The sequence below is a fragment of the Fundulus heteroclitus genome, chromosome 3 (assembly GCF_011125445.2).
Source record: "Fundulus heteroclitus isolate FHET01 chromosome 3, MU-UCD_Fhet_4.1, whole genome shotgun sequence".
Classification (NCBI taxonomy): Eukaryota; Metazoa; Chordata; class Actinopteri; order Cyprinodontiformes; family Fundulidae; genus Fundulus; species Fundulus heteroclitus.
In genome coordinates, this window is record NC_046363.1 from 9960141 (window position 1) to 9978215 (window position 18075).

General features: G+C 41.3%; 1 protein-coding gene across 3 annotated transcripts in view; it reads right to left on the reverse strand.

Moving 5' to 3' along the window:
- The window catches only part of LOC105933382 (nuclear factor of activated T-cells, cytoplasmic 1), a 75089-nt gene that overhangs the window by 34487 nt on the left and 22527 nt on the right, over positions 1–18075 (reverse strand). For all 3 annotated transcript variants that reach the window (XM_036129949.1, XM_036129943.1, XM_036129944.1), the window contains exons 4-7: positions 17110–17312; positions 12293–12465; positions 11160–11300; positions 1528–1583 (exon numbers count right to left, since the gene is read on the reverse strand). In XM_036129949.1, coding sequence (XP_035985842.1) covers positions 1528–1583; positions 11160–11300; positions 12293–12465; positions 17110–17312 — 573 coding nt within the window. The remainder of the gene's footprint in view (positions 1–1527; positions 1584–11159; positions 11301–12292; positions 12466–17109; positions 17313–18075) is intronic.

Sequence of the window (18075 nt, forward strand, 5' to 3'; positions counted from 1 at the left end):
AGCAGAAAAGCAGTTACTCAAAAAGGGACTCTTTGAATAACTGGCTATATTCTAAATATTCCAAGCATTTAGAATACAGTACCATGATTAAGCAATGTAATGGAATATGTTACAAAGTACATTTTAAAGCAGGTATTCAGTATTCTGTGACTAAATAGATTTAGAAAGTATTCTCCCCAACAATGGTGATGTTACATTCTATTTCGAGAAAGAAATACAATTTTATGCGCGTCATGGGAATATCTGGGAATACGCTGACAGCGGAAGCAGCTGATCAGTCCTGTGAGGTAAACGTTTACTACATTAGAACTTTTTTCGGCAAATGCGTTTTAAACTTATTCTGTAAATTTCCTTTTTTGCACCTTAACTCTTTTTTTTTTTGCAAAATCAGTGAATTTGTGGATGTAAAGTGAACAAAATGTGAACATGTTCAAAGGGTATGAATACTTTTGAAAGGCATTCAGGAATTAGAAACACAGTGGTACTTTGTTTTATCCATATTGCGTCCTTACATCATCACCTCCAGCCTGTCCTTGAGCACCCACATTTTGTCCAGCATCTGGGACTCGGAGTTAAAACACAATTAGCTCTAGGAGTCCATATTTACCCTGCTGATGCAACCCCATCATTTGCTGGCGTGAAATCACAACTGCATGTGAAACCAAATCCTCCAGCAGCTGCATTTAGATACAAGCGCATTAGCTATTTATTTATTTTTATGCATTTTTTTTTCTGTTGGTTTATAAAAAAAATAAAAAAATAGGTAGAGGTCCCACAGATGAAAGGCAACAGCAGTTACAAACATACTATCATCACGGCTGAGCAAACAAGTTTTCCACTCCCCTCCGCTCGGCCCTCCTCTCTGAAAGCAGACCTAACTAACTCGATGAAATCTTAATGAACTCCAGAGCACAAGAAGCTCTCTGTGACACGAAGAACAACATTTACTTCATCCCCGCTGTCGACAATTCCCTTTTGGTCCGTTTTATATTAACACAATCTGAGTATGTGACTGTGCGTCAGTGAAAACGAGCGCCCTGGTTTATTTTCTCATTACAGCCTTGGTGAAAAGCAGCAGGTAGAAACGGGGGTGTGATCCGCTCCTGGCTGCACGCTCACAAGCACAGACGAGGTGTTTAAGCTCAGCTCACCACAACACTTTGCTGTGAACTAAACGTCTGGCTATGCACAGTGGGCTGCTGTGATGGGTGTGTGTGTGTGTATTTGAGCACGTTTCTGCCCGTCTTGATTTAAAAAGAAAAAAAAAAAATGTATGCAACACCACGAGAGAACGCGTTACCTCCAGGACGGCGCAGTGATTTTGTGAAAATTCCATTCAGGATTGCATGGACTAATCAGCGCTGTCTCTGTTTTTCATTTTGTAACACCTTAGCAAAGGTTACATCATTACGAGGGACAAATGAGGAGGAGACCAAAGAAAGGAGAACGTCTCAGAGGGGGGGGGGGGGAGGGAGGCTGAAGAGACAGAGGCATTTCTTGTAGATCATCTCCTTGATGGGTACTTACAGATTTGACGGAGTCCTTGTCGACCTTGGCTTCTGTCTCCCACAAATGGTGGCCATCTATTTGACACAATAAAAAAGACATCTTAAACGGCTATATCATTGTACAATACAAGAGAACGTAAAAAAGCGGGCGACAGAGAGTTGCAGAAGTTAGTCAGAGAAGAAAGTTATTGTGTTTTGGAGATAATAGGATGATTAGTTTGCACTTCAAGATTTGGGTTTGCCTCTAGGCCTAACTCTAGGACTAAGAAAGAGGGCGGAAGACAGTTTGGGACTAAATGGCACATTGACAGCTAAAGACAAACTACAGATTATAGATGTCAAGACAGAGATATGTGTTTCTTTAAGAGGATCAGGCTGATGGTTACCGTTTGCAGGCATGTAGGTGAAGCGTTGGTACTTCACCTACATGGTAAATCAACAAGCTGCAAATATAGATAGAGGAATAAATAAAGAATCTCAGTAACTGAGGGACTTGTCCATCCATCCATCCATCCATCCATCCATCCATCCATCCATCCATCCATCCATCCATCCATCCATCCATCCATCCATCCATCCATCCATCCATCCACCCACTATGGTCCCTCTCATTTGAGATAAAGTTATTGAAGTAAGAAGTCCAGAAGAAAACCCCATGCATCCATCTCCAATCCAGCACCCCCCCCCCCCCCCCCCACACTTTGCTGTAAATGATCCTAAGGCAATGCCGGGCCAGAGGGGACACAAAGTCCCTTTTTAACGAGTCACCCCTGCCAGGCATGTCTGCAGGAAGATGCCGCGGGCTATAAAATCCTGGCAAGCTTTCCCATTTATTTTCTGTGGCCTACAAATCACTGAGGTTTTCTAATAACTTCTTGTCTGTATCCTCTCTTGATGCCAGTTTTCCAGGGGAAACCCCATCGGTGGCGGAAGCCCTGGACAGCATAGGCACCAGGATTATAGGGGACACCGACACTCCTCCACCATGTAAAGGTGTCAATTCTGAAGGATGGATAGGTTAACTGACTTAAAATTAATTAACTTGCGTCTGCAGGTTCTTAGGAAGGTTATGCCCCCTATACATGCTCTCTCACTTGGTGTTTGATGTCAAGTTAGGAAATTATGGTTTGCTTTTTTCTTCTGCAAATAGGAGCAGCCTTTTCTCCCTCTTCTTTTTTTTAAATTTCCATCCTCACTAATAAGCACTAAAACGTCTCTGTGAGCTACTACAGTGGCTGCAAGTCTGTAAAGGTTGAGCTTGAATGCTTTGCCTTTTTTGGGGGGTTGGGGGGGATTTCATGCCACATCTCTTATGAGACGACGTCCTGGATTCTGCTGGGGCAATCAGCAATGACCACGGTGCAGAACTGATGAGTCATTATATCTGTCAGAAGTGGCAGTGAAATGGCGCGGCCTTTGTGTCAGCGACACGCTATGTGAGGTAACAGCACGCTCGCTGCAGCACTCCTGCGATAGGTTAGTGCCAAAATGAACAGAACCTGATATCGGTAGGAAATTCGGCTTTTTGCATTAGAAACAGCAAGCAGAGAGGATCTGTGTCACGTTTTCAGTGTACCGCTATCACAGGTTCGTCAGACCCGGTCAGATCTAAACGCTTTGTTCCAAGAGGACTGTGTTTTTCACATTATGAGTGTGAAATAAAGGATTGCATTCAAACTTGGATCATCATTGTTGGGACGTGGTGGTGGGGGCGGAGGGTCCGCTTTATTGTTCTGAGAGAGAAAAATCGGCCCAGAGATCTTTCCAAAAAACGGCCGTATTAAACACGGCCGACGACAAAAACAGACAGCGCTCAGATTAGATAAGAGCCTCCTCCTGCGGAACCTGGTGAAACCAGATCTGCATATGGAAAAGTGTGCTTCACTGCGATGAAGGGGAATGGTAGCAGGGTCCCGCCTGCAGCACGACCGTTGGCAAATGAAAGCTATCATGCATGTGGCAGGTGAATCAGAGGCACGTCGCAGTATGACGCTGGGAAGCTGAAAGGAGTGGAGCAGGGCAATTAGAGAGGGAGCACAGACACGGGGAAGGTCATAACAAGGGAGAGAGGCAGACAGAGATGAGCATTCCTCATGTTACGTCTAGAGGAACCAAGAGGGAATCTCACCCGCCTACGCTCTGGGAGACTCTCCAAGAGGGAAACCTTAGACTACAACGTCAAAGCGAAGCTCCGGTAGTAAACATGTTTTTCAAACCGTTCCTCTCTCAATCTCCTCGTTCATATTCCCCCCCCCCCTCCATCTGTACCTTTAAATCAGTTCGCTCAAGCACAGTTTTTTTAAAACGCTTTCTCAATCAAACCTGGAAAATCAAGAAAAGCTGCGGTCGGACAGGGACGGGGGCCACTTACTGCCGGAGAGCCGCGTACGACCGATAACCGCAGGACTTTCCATTCGCTCCTTCTTCCCTGCAACATCTGCAAAACGCCTCTGTTCCCGACAACACCTCCTCCTCCTGCAACCAACCTCCGCCCACGCTCAGTGCGCACAAACAGATGCAGACACATGCAAACATGCGACCACAATATCCTTTACCTTTGTTCTGGCTTTCAACTTAGATTATAGGAGGTGGCGAAGCGCGACACAATCGCTGTTGTATACTGAACAATCCTTTTTTTTTGTCCGGAGCTGGGTTGGGATAGTCCAGGGTCGATCTTATAAGATAAATAAATGGACACGTGTTTTTCTACGGTTTGATGCTCATAAGTAAAGCCGTATTCTTGGTTTAGCTATAAGTAACTCCCTTGAGCAAATGAGATTCACAAAGACTAACACCAGGCAGCCTTGACAACAAACTCTTTGGGCAATTAGTCCTTGCAAGGGGTGAGGCGTCTTCAACTCTTCAGCTACAACCCCTATCGACTCTTTACCCAGGCTGTGTACCTGACATTAGTTGCTCCCTCAAACAAATTGTTTTTTTCCCCCCCAGTCATCTTTAATTGAAGTTTGGACAATGATGAAGAGGTGAAGTGAATAAAAGATCTGTATATTACAGATAAACATTCCAGACAGACGCTCTGAATCGCTGCTTCGGTAGACGTGACAGCTGACTGGTGATATATTCAACCCCACGATGAACTTACAGTTTTTGACAGCCAGAGGTGAAATTGCCTTCTAAAAAGCACAGTTTTGTGCGTGGTAGCCTTCGGTGACCGAAAAGAGTTCAATTCGGGGTATTTTGAGGATGGAAAATATGATTCACAAACCTAATTGGGGAGGTTTTCTCGTGAAACAACCCAGATGTATTTTGCAGCCATGTCCTTTTTTCCTTCCCAGATTGGATTTTAAGAAGCATTTCCCCTACTTTCCTGTTTACATATCTCAAGTTTATTTTCCATTTTATTACCTTTCTGCTGCCGCCTCTGCTGCTGCTGCTGCTGCTGTCTTGAATTAAAATGCTTCAGTAATTTTGCACACACTCTCAGGGCAGTCACCTTGCTGCCCGTGGAAATGCGCAGCCAGGAGACTGTGGAGGATTCCCTCATGGCTGATTCCAGAGATGCAGCTGCAATCTCCCCCAAAGCACCTGGCTTCTGCCAGTATAAAAACTGGTCAAAACTGAAGATATAAAGGTCTGATTCAGACCAAGAAGCCTCTGTATAGATTATGGCCTGACAGTGGCTTTATGATGGTTTTAAGTCAGGAACAAAGTTATTTTAGGAGTACAAGAAGAAAGGTATGAGATGACATGACCTGAGACTATAAAGTCTGAAAGAGAGTTTGGACAAAAGTCTGTGTGGAGTTGGACAGGAAAATGATGAGAAGAGGCTGAGTGACTTGACTTGAAAGCTGGTTAGTTTGGCATTATATTTTACAGCCTCACAGGGGTCACAGCAGACTGACTGAAAAGAGAACGCTTTACTTAATTCTACTTTGGCTTTTCTGGACATTGTGTTTCAATATTGTTTGTGCTCACTGTAATAATTTAACCCTTAAGACGTCCTTCAAAATCCTAACCCAAAAATACCAGCTTGATGCAATATTGTATATTACCATAGCCTTGAATATTCTTAAACATTGGTTATATTGGGTGGTTTCAACTCTTTAAAGGCAAGACTGTTCAGTTAACTCCACAATTTTTATAAAAAAAAAAACAACATTTTAATGCATATGTTTTATGCTGACATTTTCTACACTAAAGATAACATTTTGTCAAAACCTTGTCTCGCCACTGTTATTAAGCAGGGTGGTTGCCCTGGGGAACATTCGCACAAGATCCATCCAAAACTGGCATCACAAATCACGCCCTGGTCCACTCAGTCACAGGGTGATGCCAAAGCAGAGTCTGCTGTTTAGACTTGTCCGAGGAAGCTTCTTAAGTCACGTGTGCACCAGCCTTTATATGAACTCTGACTTGTTCTCTGAACAGGAATCGTAACAACCGAGTGGTAATATGGTAAATGATGCTGTCCTAATGCAACGGCACAAACTGCGTGAAGCAGACACGGGAGACACGCCGGTCTTCTCTCTGCTGCAGACCAGGCCGTGTGGCGCTCCGGAGCTGCGGGCAACACTCCAATCCAACAGATTTAAAAACTATCCGGCTCACCAGGGAATTCCCTCCCCTCCCCTCTGAGTCAGAGAGTAGGCTTTCCCCATCGCTCCCTATCTCTCTCTCCCACTCTGTTTATCTGTCTGTGGCTCTATTTTTTTTTTCCCTGCCTCCAGCGCTCATTCCATCTGTGGAAAGCGGGGCAGGCCAGAACACACACGGCAATAGGTGTGCCAGGTATGTCTTCCGTCCCTCGTGCCAGAGGAGCGGTTTGGACAAACTGGCACAGAACAAATAATAGCAACACCATAAAAGCTGAATCCAGCTCAACAAAGCACAAGCCGGTGGAAAGTCTAACAGATGCACGAGCTGCGGCTCTGCAGAATTCCTTTTTTCATCCCAGAAAGAGGGGAAAAAGACAAATCTTGCGGGTGATGAAAAAAAAAAAAGGATTGCTTACATAGGAGCAAAAACAAAGACGTGAAGTCTGGATTTTTGGGAGTTTATCTAGCTATTAGATTCATTTGATTTATGCTCTTCTGTATATGTGGGCAGAAATGTGCTACTAAACAAGTAAGAATATTGATCAGTTGGGACGAAGGGGAAGTATTTGTCAATAATCATGTATTAATCTGATCCCCTGCATAACGTAAAAAACAGTTTTAAAACAAAAATCAGAGCAGGATGTATTCCCTTCCCTTATGCATCTAGGACAGCAATTCTTATGGAGGGAGGGCCGCCCTTTTTCTACCTTTTTCCTTCCTTCTCTTTCTTTCCAAGAGCTTAGGATCAGCTCTTTTCCGCTTCCCCCCCCCCCCCCCCCCCCCTCTACGGGGAATCCTTCGCAGATGACTCACCGAAAACACTTCCTCCTGAACAACACAAACAGGCCCGCGGGCTGGCAGCTGGAGTGGGTACCAGCGTACACAACAGCATCAGCAAACATGCACTCACAGTAGATTCTGACCGTTTGCATCAGTTATCCTGTGGGTGACGGGGGGGGAAGCAGTGGGGACGGATGGGACGTTGAAAAAGAAAGCAATTATTTTCTCATGCTGCATTAAGATTTCCTGCAGCAACAAAAAGAATAGCTCAGTTTATTTGATACTCTGGGTGTCTCAGGGGGTGGGGTGGGAGGGGAAAAACATAAAAAAAACACACACACACACACAAAGAAGGGATGATTGTAATTGTGTGGACAGTTAAAGCAGCTGGTGGTTTTTGTTTATCCCTGAACAGACTTGATTGTTACTTACAGCATCTTGTAAAATAATGCATACCCCTTGAAATGAGACTAAAAATCTAAAAAGTGGATTCTACGACACCTTCTAAAAGTGCAGTCCTGTTGGGACGTGTCTCTGCCAGATGTGTCCACCAACAAACTGACATTGTTGCTCATTCTTCCTTGAAAAAAAATAACTCAAGCTCAGTCGGACTGACCGGAGAGCTTTGTGTGAACATCAGATTTTTAAGTTACTGGATTTAGGTCTGCTCTTTGACTGGTCCATTCTAGCACATGAATGTGCTTTGAGCTATTGCAGCTATGTCTGTATATTTAGAATATATGTCCCTGTCCCAGCTGGAGGAAAAATACAAAAAAATATCTCAGCATCATACTGCCACCACCATGTTTCACAATAGGGTTAGTGCCTTCAGGGTGATGTTCACAGTTAGTTATAGATCACACAACAGGGGGGCTGTGTTCACTAATTAGGGGACCTCTGAAGGTAATTTGACTTTTACTGAGGGGCATCAGAATAAATAGAGCCGAATACAAATGCACTCAATATTTTTCAGATTTTTGGTGCAAAGAATAAAAATGTACCTTTTTTCCTGCTACTTTTCAATCATGACAATACTTTGTTTTATTGGCCTGTCTCATAGAATCCTAACAAATTGTATTAAAGTTTGCAGTTACATAAGGCACTGTAGACTGGGACTGCTTGTTATTTTACAATGATGCAACGTTTAGCACCTAGATTTAAACATTAATCATTATATCTATGTTCATCTGAATATAAATAGTAGATATTTGTTTTAGTTTTTCAATAACCCCTTCAATAAATATCGCTTCAACTATTTTGAAAAATTCTGACTTTTAAAATAAAGAAAATGGTTCAATTATTCTTGCAAGACTCGTAGACATTTGACTGTTTCTTCATTTAACCACTAATTGTTAATGGGACAATTTTGTAAACGTGTATGGCTTTTTAATTCAAATTTCAAATTGGAGCATTTAGCAAAACGCAAGCATTTATGATTTACAGTTTGCCCATTTGAGCTAATGGGCTTTTGAGCTGCCTGTGATCTTGCTCTGACTCAACCTCGATGAGTTTAACTGCGAAGGATTATTAACACGCGTTGGACAGAGACTCCCCAAAATCCGTCTGTTGCTCTTTAGGATTTGTGGAACATTCTGGAAGGTGTTTATTGGAGTCAATTTCGGAAAGTGAGCAGCCATTCTGACCTTCGATGGCAGCGGCAGTAATGGCTGTCACCACTGTGGCAAAAGCGGTGATTGCTTTCTATGCCTTCCAAGGAGTTTGGCTGCGCTCGAATGCGTGTCTCTCTTGGCGTGTAATGGTAACCGTCTGAGAGGAATAATCACTGTGGTGCGACGCTTTCAAGGGCTCATTTAATCATGAACTTTTCCAGCAGAAAATAAAACCAAACTTCTACAGAGAATCTGTAATTTAAGTATAATTTTATGGTATTCTTTAATCATTTCAATGGTGTTACTCTCAATCTAAATGAAGGAAATCTTTCTTTGAAAGTGTATAAAAATAAGATTTTTTTTTAAAGATAGAATGCCAAAATTGAGGCCAAATTTTGCTGCCCTTGCTCCCAGATCGCTGCCATTACTGAATGCGCGCTCACATGTGTGTTTAGAGTGGTTAAGTTGGTATGTCTGTAATGTGCTTTTTAACTCAGAGCAGTAAGTCATTAAAGTTACGAAAAAGAAGTCTAATTAGCAAACAGATAATCCCTCTTCTGATCTATCGCTCTTCATCGAGGGGCCTGAAAACAAACCGTAGAAATATCGAGAGCAGGCCTAAGTGAGGGGATCCCACTGGAGCACAGGACTCCACACTGGCTAATGTCTTTAGCAGGTATCGAGGATAGAGGTAAGAAAAACTGAATATTGAGGAGGGAAAAGAGAGGAACAGAAGCATCCAGGGCTGAAGTAAGAAGAGTGGGTGACAGACAGGAAACACAACCTAGAAAGGGGTCACAGGGCTTAGACAGGAGGGCATGTATGTAGGACTTTTCCTCCCCAGGGATTCCCTAACTCCAACCGCCCCCCCCCATCCCCCCTTCCATGACTAAGTAAATCCAGGAAGAAGAACACCCCATACGACCAATGTTCAATCCCTTCCACTCAACACATCATAGGTTCCTTCCTAAACTACGTTTTTGCAGAGTTGATCTTTCAAACAGGGAGAAGCTCAAATTTTAAGAATATTCAAATAACTACGATTTTTAAACTCATTATGTTCTCCTTGTAAAACCACTCATAAGTGCTGAGATGATCTACCATTATACCGAGTATAAAGGAATTATGAAATTACTTCTATAGAGTGTAATTCAGCAGAAAACCTAGTGTTATATCCTACTATAATGTGAAATACTTTTCTATTAAGTGCTGTCTTTTTCCTCAGGTATGTTTTGCTTTTGTGCTGCATGCCGGCTTGTCTGTCACAAATGGTAAATTCCTTGTACTTATATAGCACTTTATCAAGTCTGACGACCGCTAAGCACTTCCCACTACAGTTAATCACCCATTCACACACACATTCACACCCTGACGGTGGTGAGCTATGTTTATAGCCACAGCTGCCCTGAGGCAGACTGGTGGGGCCACCTGGCCCTCTGACCATCACCAGCAGGCAATGTGGGTGTCTTGCCCAAGGACAGGTGAGATGGTCGGAGCAGGGGATGTATTCTTAGAAACATTTACAAAAGAGGCAACTTTGTTTGTGTGCCTTTTTCTAGTTTAAGCTTTAGCATTAGCATTAGCAAAGTTTTAAAGATGCCTTCTCCTGGTGTTTTGATACTTTCATGACTTTAGCTTTAGATATGTAGTGGTGCTGTCTTTCTGACTCACTACAGAGAAGGCACTACTAGTGACGGAAGTCTCCTCTATAGTGCAACAGTTTACTCCCATCTGTTTGAGTATCACTTTTATTGGTGTTGGCTATAAATATAAAAATAAAAAAATCACCTGATTAAAAAAAAGAGTGCCACAGATAGGCTGTGAATTCAGGAAGAGCTGTTACACAAATATAATATTTATAGACGGTTGAACTCAGCTCTGATTAAATGGCTTGGTTTGGCTGTTGCATCAGTATTGGAGGTATATCTTAAAGCAATGGTGTCCATATGAAAGTAAATATTTGTTTAATTTTCATTAGTTTGTTTTTTTATTTGCAATCCTTATGCTATTATTGATGATTGTGTATGGATGTGTAATCGTTTGAATTCTTCATCAAAAAGGCGGCATTTCTTGACTTTTTAAGACAAATGTAGCTTAAAGGTTTTAGCTATGATAGTCAAGGACTTTAAAGTGGAGATAATGCCAGGAAGTACATGCTTGATTAGATTTTTTTGTTTTGTGTGCAATCAAAGAGTTGTTCATGATCATCACTCAGTCAGAGGCAAACCTAGTTATATGAGTTTCTGCTGTTCCCTCCACCCACCACAGGGAGAGAAAAAAACGAAAAACAAAGCGACTAGAGACGAGCAGCCAGGGTGAACGTCTGGCAAAGTGAGCGAGAGGGTTAACTGTCAGGAACAGGGCAGTAAGTGAAGACAGAACAGCCAGGCAGAAAGGAAAAGTGAGAAAAAGAGATATTGCACATGCCCTGGTTGTAATTCATTCCTTTACTTGTGGCGAGAACCAAAGAACAGGCAATGGAAACTTCAGCAAATGTAAATATGCTTTGGTTAAAAATATAGTGGCCTAATGCGCACCACATGTTGCTCTCTGGCAAGTCTTACTCTATTTTGACGGGAAGCAAAACTAAAAAAACACACGCACACAACTGGAAAAGAGAAGGGCAGAGACATTTGAAAGAGATATTCGGAAAGGGAAATTAAAATGCAGGGAACACAGTCTGGGGAGGCGTGTGTCCAGCTTACCCTGTGCCTTCTCCACGAACACCACCTTGGACTCGGGAAGGAAGTTGAGACCGCCGAGCAGCATCATCTTGCCTCCGGTGGCGGGATAACTCTCCACGCTCTGCTTCTCCACCAAGGGAAGCTCCTGGGCTGAGCGCTGGGCTGCAGAGACGCAAACATTACGCACATGCCTTTCAGCGCTGAGTTCACCATCACTTACTGATCACAATCTACCCTGAGAAGAGCATGACCAGGACACGGCCTGCGAAACAGCAGCTTTTGATTAAGAAAACCAGCTTATCAAATTTATTACGATGATTTCATAACCTCTTGCTAAGAGGTTTTCAGCCAACAGCTGCTTTGAAAAAAAAAAAAAAAAGAAAGAAAGGCGCAGGACGGTTCAGAATAATATGTTCATGGTCAGATCTTCGCTTCATTTTTTCCAGCAAGCAGCCCGTGGCCAACCACCTGTCTCTGCTTTCGTTGAAACGAGGCGAAGCCGGAGCCGACCTCAACCTCTGGAATATACTGACAGGACTCACAGCCAGATGATTAAACTGAATGCTTATTAAACGTGGATTTCATTTATGAATTTACTTCAGTACAAGTTTTCTGAAGCGCTTAAGGTCTCTAACCGTTCAGAGACGATGAAGCCGCTCTGATTAACTCTGACATTCGACCATAAACTCTAACGTCAGCTCTGTCTAAGCATCTTGCTTTGATTAGTTTCTTGGGTGCCAATCACATCACACCTATAGACAGAAATGAATGAAAAAATGAAACAGAAGTTTCTTATGATGAAATCGTTCAACCACGCCAAAACTGGGGCTGGCGAATGACCTTTTGCGGAACCTGTGCTAATGGGTTGTTTTTACCACGGTGACTTGGGCATTCATAAAATGGGAATTTGGTAAAGGTAACATGTGTTTGGCACCAGGAGCAATGCATCTTTTGCCTTGGTGAATACCTTTGATTCCATAAACCTTACTGGGTCCTGAGGTACTGAATTTGTTCCAGTAGGTAATAAAATAGTGGCCCGTTTTATTGCACTGCAACAATAGATCCTACTTTTTTCTTAAGTGGAAAGTTGTTAGACTTTGAAAGTTTGATTCTGCGTGTGTGTGTGTGTGTGTGTGTCAGTGTCTCAGACTTACAGCATTCAATGGGGTTAGAGGCAGCCTGCAGGGACACCGTCCTGCCGTTGGGCTGGTTGATGTGCACACGGAACACCAACCTCACGCGGGTGTTTTTCCGCCCGATGTCTGTTTCTCCTTTGCGCAGTTCGATGTCAGAATTGCGCAGCTTCAGGATTCCGGCACAGTCAATTCTATAGGAGAGGCGGGAGGACAGAAAAAGAGCATTGGATTGTTCATTTGTAAATGATGTTGTTTGCATATAAACAGGAGGTTCATTAGTTTTCTTTTTTCTTTTCTTCAAACTCTAACTGATGCCTCGTTTGTCTCTTGATTTGTTAACCATATGCTGGCACCTAATACTTTTTTGAATATAGTTTCTTGCAAATGTGTATATACCCCTTGCACCTTTTCACATTTTATCATGTTCCAACCACAAAGCTCAATATATTCTATTTACTTTTTTATCTGATAGACCAACACAAAGTAACACATAATAGTAGCTCAAATAAATCATACTGTTTTGAAATGTTGGCCTACATTTGGATTCTGCTACCCTGAGCCATTACTTTTTAGAACTACATTTCACTGCAATTAAACAAAACTCCATTGTTCTTTGCGAAATAGCTAAAGCTCACCATGGAAAATGGAAGAAGACTATTTTCCAGTCAACCCACAGATAACATTAACTGGATTTAATTTTACATCTTTCCATCAAGTCTGAAAGTCCAGGTTTCTGATAAAGAAATGGATCACCACGGCATGATGCCACCATTACCATGTTTCCCAGTGGAAATGGCATTTCCAGTGCAAACTGGCACTGTTACTCTTACCAGAACACGATACGTTTTCTATATGGGCCAACATATCCTGAAAATCCAATGCCCTTATACTTCCGCTTCAGAACCATCCACTACTTGTGTTGGTTCATCACAGATCGTTGTGCCAAAACAGACTTGTTTGTGGCTGTAATGTGATAAAATACAGAAAACTACAATAGGTGCGAATAATGTTTAAAGAAACTGTACAATAGTAGTTGGCATGTAGCAAAATATTATTGATTGAGAGGTAAGATTGCAACACTAAACAAAACCTCCATGCATTTAGGACTAGCAATTATAATATTGTAGTTCACACACTGGAAGATCATTTGGGCATAACTGTTTAAATATTGATTAATAGCTAATGTGCTAGTGTTTTAACTGTGCAAGGCATTGAAAGGATGATTACAATAAGACACCAGTATCACAGAAAGATCCATCAGTATCCAGAGCCACGTTGTCTTTTCAGGCCAGTGGATTTTTTAATTCTGCGTAAAACTGTTGTTAATCATTTCCAAATGCAGCAGCCAACGCTTCCCTGAGCTGTCTCTTTTTATCTATTTCATTTTTACAATTTGGGAGGTAAAGAGCTAAAGTTTCTCTCCCCTCATGTTTGGCGGGAAAAAAAATGTTTTTTTACAGGCATTTATGAATTGAAATAGAACTATTGTGGCTGGTAAAACGCAGTGAAAACAAATGGGATATGCGCTGGCATTTTATTTGCGTTACGCGGTAGACTTTTGGGCAGTACTCGTGGAACACGGCAAATGTCAGGGATTTGAACCATTTTTTTTCTTTCTTTCCGTGCTTTTGGTTTGCACAACACGAACGGGGAAAAACTGAAATGAGAAGTCTAGACAGCCGCTCCTTATCAGATTTGTACAATCTGGTGCTCTGTCAATAAAAAAAAAAAAATCATATGATAGCAATAAAACTATTCAAGTGTGTTTGTCTGAATTCAAAGACCCTAATGGGGAAATTAAATTTGAACTAATTAGACACGGATTAAAACGAAAACCTAAAACCGACTTTCTCACACAATTGCCAGACGATTTCTGCCACCTTTCTGATTAAGTTACGCCTAAGTGTTACACCATGCTCTTTCGTGCACAAACCGACTTCTTTAAAGAGGAAAGTAGGAAAATCGAAGCTTTCAGAAACCGAAGTTTTCCACCTTCTGCATCCCACACAGCAGGCAAATTATCGCTTGCACCAGAGCAGATGGGTGAAGCCTGCCTTATCGAGGTGGCTGGTAAACATCACAGTGGAAAAAGGCAGTAAAAGGCCTTTCTTTATGTTTGATTGTCAGGGGAAGGCAGAGGAAACTTTCACTTCTCTGCTTTCAGCCCTGAGTGTGAACGTCAAAGAGGAAAAGTGACTTCCTTTTCAAAGGTCTGTTTTTTATTGTTAATCAAGCCAGAAGGGACACATTAAGTCAAAGAAATAAGCAGTGCACAGGAGCAATGCAACTGTATAAAGGATACTGTGGTTCTGTTGGACTGGATAGGGGGGGACTAATATTGGTAAAAAAAAAAAAAAGAAAAGAAAACTAGTAAATATCTTTATTCTTTCTGTTATTTCGGCAAACAAAAGCTAGCTGTGGAAGAATTGTTATAACACTTTCTTAGAAAAAACAATACTAACATCTAAATGGCAAGGATAAATATAGTGAGCAGGTAATGACCTTATTTAACATCAGTGGGTTATCCCTAACACAGGCTTCTAGGAACAAGTCCAAAAAAATTCCGATCCTGCCACATGTGAAAGGAGCATTAGGAAGAGCGCTCAAACCTGGACACCACGTAGATCTCTGTTCCGACTTCTTCCCACATCCAAAAAAGTGCATGTCTGCTTATCTAGTGATTCTAAACTGTCCACAGATGTGTTTCTCTCACACAGCTTCAAATATTCAGAGGACCTTGTTATTTAACCCAGCACGTTTCATGCTGTAGGTAATATTTTCACTTTTTTCCTTGCCATCATCTCTTGGGGTAGCAGCGTCAAAGCAACTGACTAAAAGAGGCTCAGCGAGCTAATAAAGAAGGCGACTCAGTTCTGTGGATCCTCCTATAACATCTGGAGATGACAAAGATGGATTCTTCATAAAATGAAGAGCATTCTAAACGACCCTGAGCATCCTCTTCATCAGATAACATACATCCAACAGCAGAGCACCTTCAGTCAGAAGGTGTCTACTGTAGGACAGAGCGCCACAGATGATCCTTCCTGCCCACAGCCATCACCATCTACAACAACTGTTTGGAGACACCTCCATAATATGAGCTACCACATTATTTAGTTTTCCTGTCTGATTAATAAATTATTTCCCAGTTGAATTGAATTGAAATGTTTATATAATTTACAACAGTCGTGACATTGCCAATTGTGGTTCAGAACGTCTGATGTTGACCCACTGTTTGTTAGCAGAGCTATAGTGTGCAGACAACGAGCTAAGAAATCAGCTGACATCCATGACCATCCATAGCGGAAATTAACAATCGGAGAGTCAGTGAGGTGTTTAACATGAAGTCAGAAGAAGAACAAAAGGTGTAAAAAGCTTCTTGAAACAAAAGTGTATCATTTTCTCTATAGTGGTGTCGGTTGTTCAGTCAGGCTGCCAAAACAGTGAATTAGATGTCAGAAAGTCAGATAGTAGGAAGTTGACCACATCATAGCAAAATTAATCTGTTTTGTCAATTTAGCGTCCAATTCTGTCTGCCACGGAACATTCTGGATAAAAAAGTGTTTTTCACTTTTCTCTAATCTCACACATATGCAATTTACACCCACTGTGTGGTTGCTATGACTGGAAAAGTGCTATATAAGATACATCCAGGGACTAGTGGTAGAATTTCTGACTAAGTTAATTGTTAAATAGAAAAGATACTAAAGAGATTAAAGTTTTAAATCTGTAATCACTTTATTGTGTAATGTCTATAAAATCCTGTTTAACTGCAGAGCTGTGTAATGCTGACTGCTCTCTCTCTTACGTAACTTTAACACTGTTCCATATTTAAACACCTAATGGTTGATTACTGAAAGTCTCCTTTAGGGTCATGTAGAGTTAAAATCAATGAATCCACATATCCACTGATTGACTCACCAGGATTCTGTCATTACCCACAACTTCAGTATATAAATTAGTTTCCCTTAGTTCTGCACTGGCTTCATTGGTTTACTCCATGTTCAATATTTTATTGTTTCGATTGCTCAATTTCATAACTTGTTGAGAAAGTAGAAATAAAAGAAATCAGAATCAGCTGAAATCTCAGAGCTTTACAAAATTGGTGAAATGAAATCGGACCTAGAATACACAAATAGCAAATTTGTAATACTGTGTATAAGAGTTCACAGTTCTTTTGCCACATTTTGAATTTCCTGTTGTGTAGAACTTGCAGCTGAATTTGGTTCTGAGAATGCTATTGAATGTGGAAACAAAACACACAAACCAAAAAAAGTTGTCTTTTAAGAGTGCTGTACATTCCACCATATAACCTGCTGGTTATTATGTGTTTGATCAGAAGATGGTTTGATGTGGTAAATGCAAATGGACAGGTATTTTGTAATTGACTTAGATAATATTTAATAATTCACTAAGATTATGTGCTTGGATACGTAATGATATTTGTCCTGTAGTCTTCAATATCTGAGACGCAGAACACCCATGTTGATTCTTCGCTGTCTTACGGCACACACTGTGGTTGTGCTGACAATAAGAGCATGCTACACAGACAGTATTTCATTCAACACGTGTTACTTTGGTCAGATTGTTTTGACACATTCATGTTGCTGTCATATATTAGTACAATGGTTGACAATGTAGTTGAACCACTCTATATGGGTGAAATAGTGACTGTATTTTGCTCTTTACAGTCCCTGTTTATACATGTTGGGCAGAGTTAGTCAGCCTTCAACTAAGTGATAAAAAAAATATATATATATATATATATATATTTATTTATATATACACATTATGTGTTAAGGTTTAGGTCAGGTAACGTGTCTCAAAGCACTCACATGGCTCTCATGTTGTTTTCCGGTAGCAGAGGGATCTCCAGAATCTTGGTGTTGGACTGTATGACTTCGTGGCTGGCAGTGGAGACGGTTTTGCCGGTGATCCGGTGGACCTGGTAGAAAGCATGCGGTCGCAGGAGGCGATCGTCTGCGGTCCCAATGAAAAGCTGCAGGGTGAGCGGCTCGCTTTCCATGTACCCATAAAGCTGGCGGGAGAACAAAGAAGCCGAGGTGAGAGGAAACGCCAGCTGTTAGGACCCTCATCTGAGGCAGCGTCTCATTTAGTTAACAAAATAAATGTGCATCCGCTACTGATACTTAAAAGGCTCTGTACTGGCATTATAATCTTATCTTAGGTGCTCTAATACTGAAGTCCCTTTTTCTTATATTTTCAACAGTCCACATCTTTTGAGATAATTTGCAGTTTTTAAAAACAAATGGCGATTTGTTTTTGTTTTGTTTCTAATTCTCTGTGGAATGAAGGCTCCTTTGGGTCTACAGATATGGACACAGATGAAAAATCTCAGGAGTAACTCTCAGAATTCATTAAAATGTAGAAAGTTTGAAAGTGTAAACACGAAGAAAGAGGCAGCCATCTATCTATCTATCTATCTATCTATCTATCTATCTATCTATCTATCTATCTATCTATCTATCTATCTATCTATCTATCTATCTATCTATCTATCTATCTATCTATCTATCTATCTATCTATCTATCTATCTTTTGAAACGGAATCTGCACACACACAAAAAAAAAAACTGTTGGGTTATTTAACTTAACTCAAATGCTTGCTTTATGCAATTAGGATAGAAGTTAGTTTGCTTTAACTAAACAATAGATCAAATATGTTGACCACATCTGATGGTTTAGAGAACAGGCTAAAAGGAGCCTCATCATTCTTCTCAAACGGCAATTTTGACCTGAACATCTTTCACAGGAAAATTAAAGAAATGGTAAGATAATAA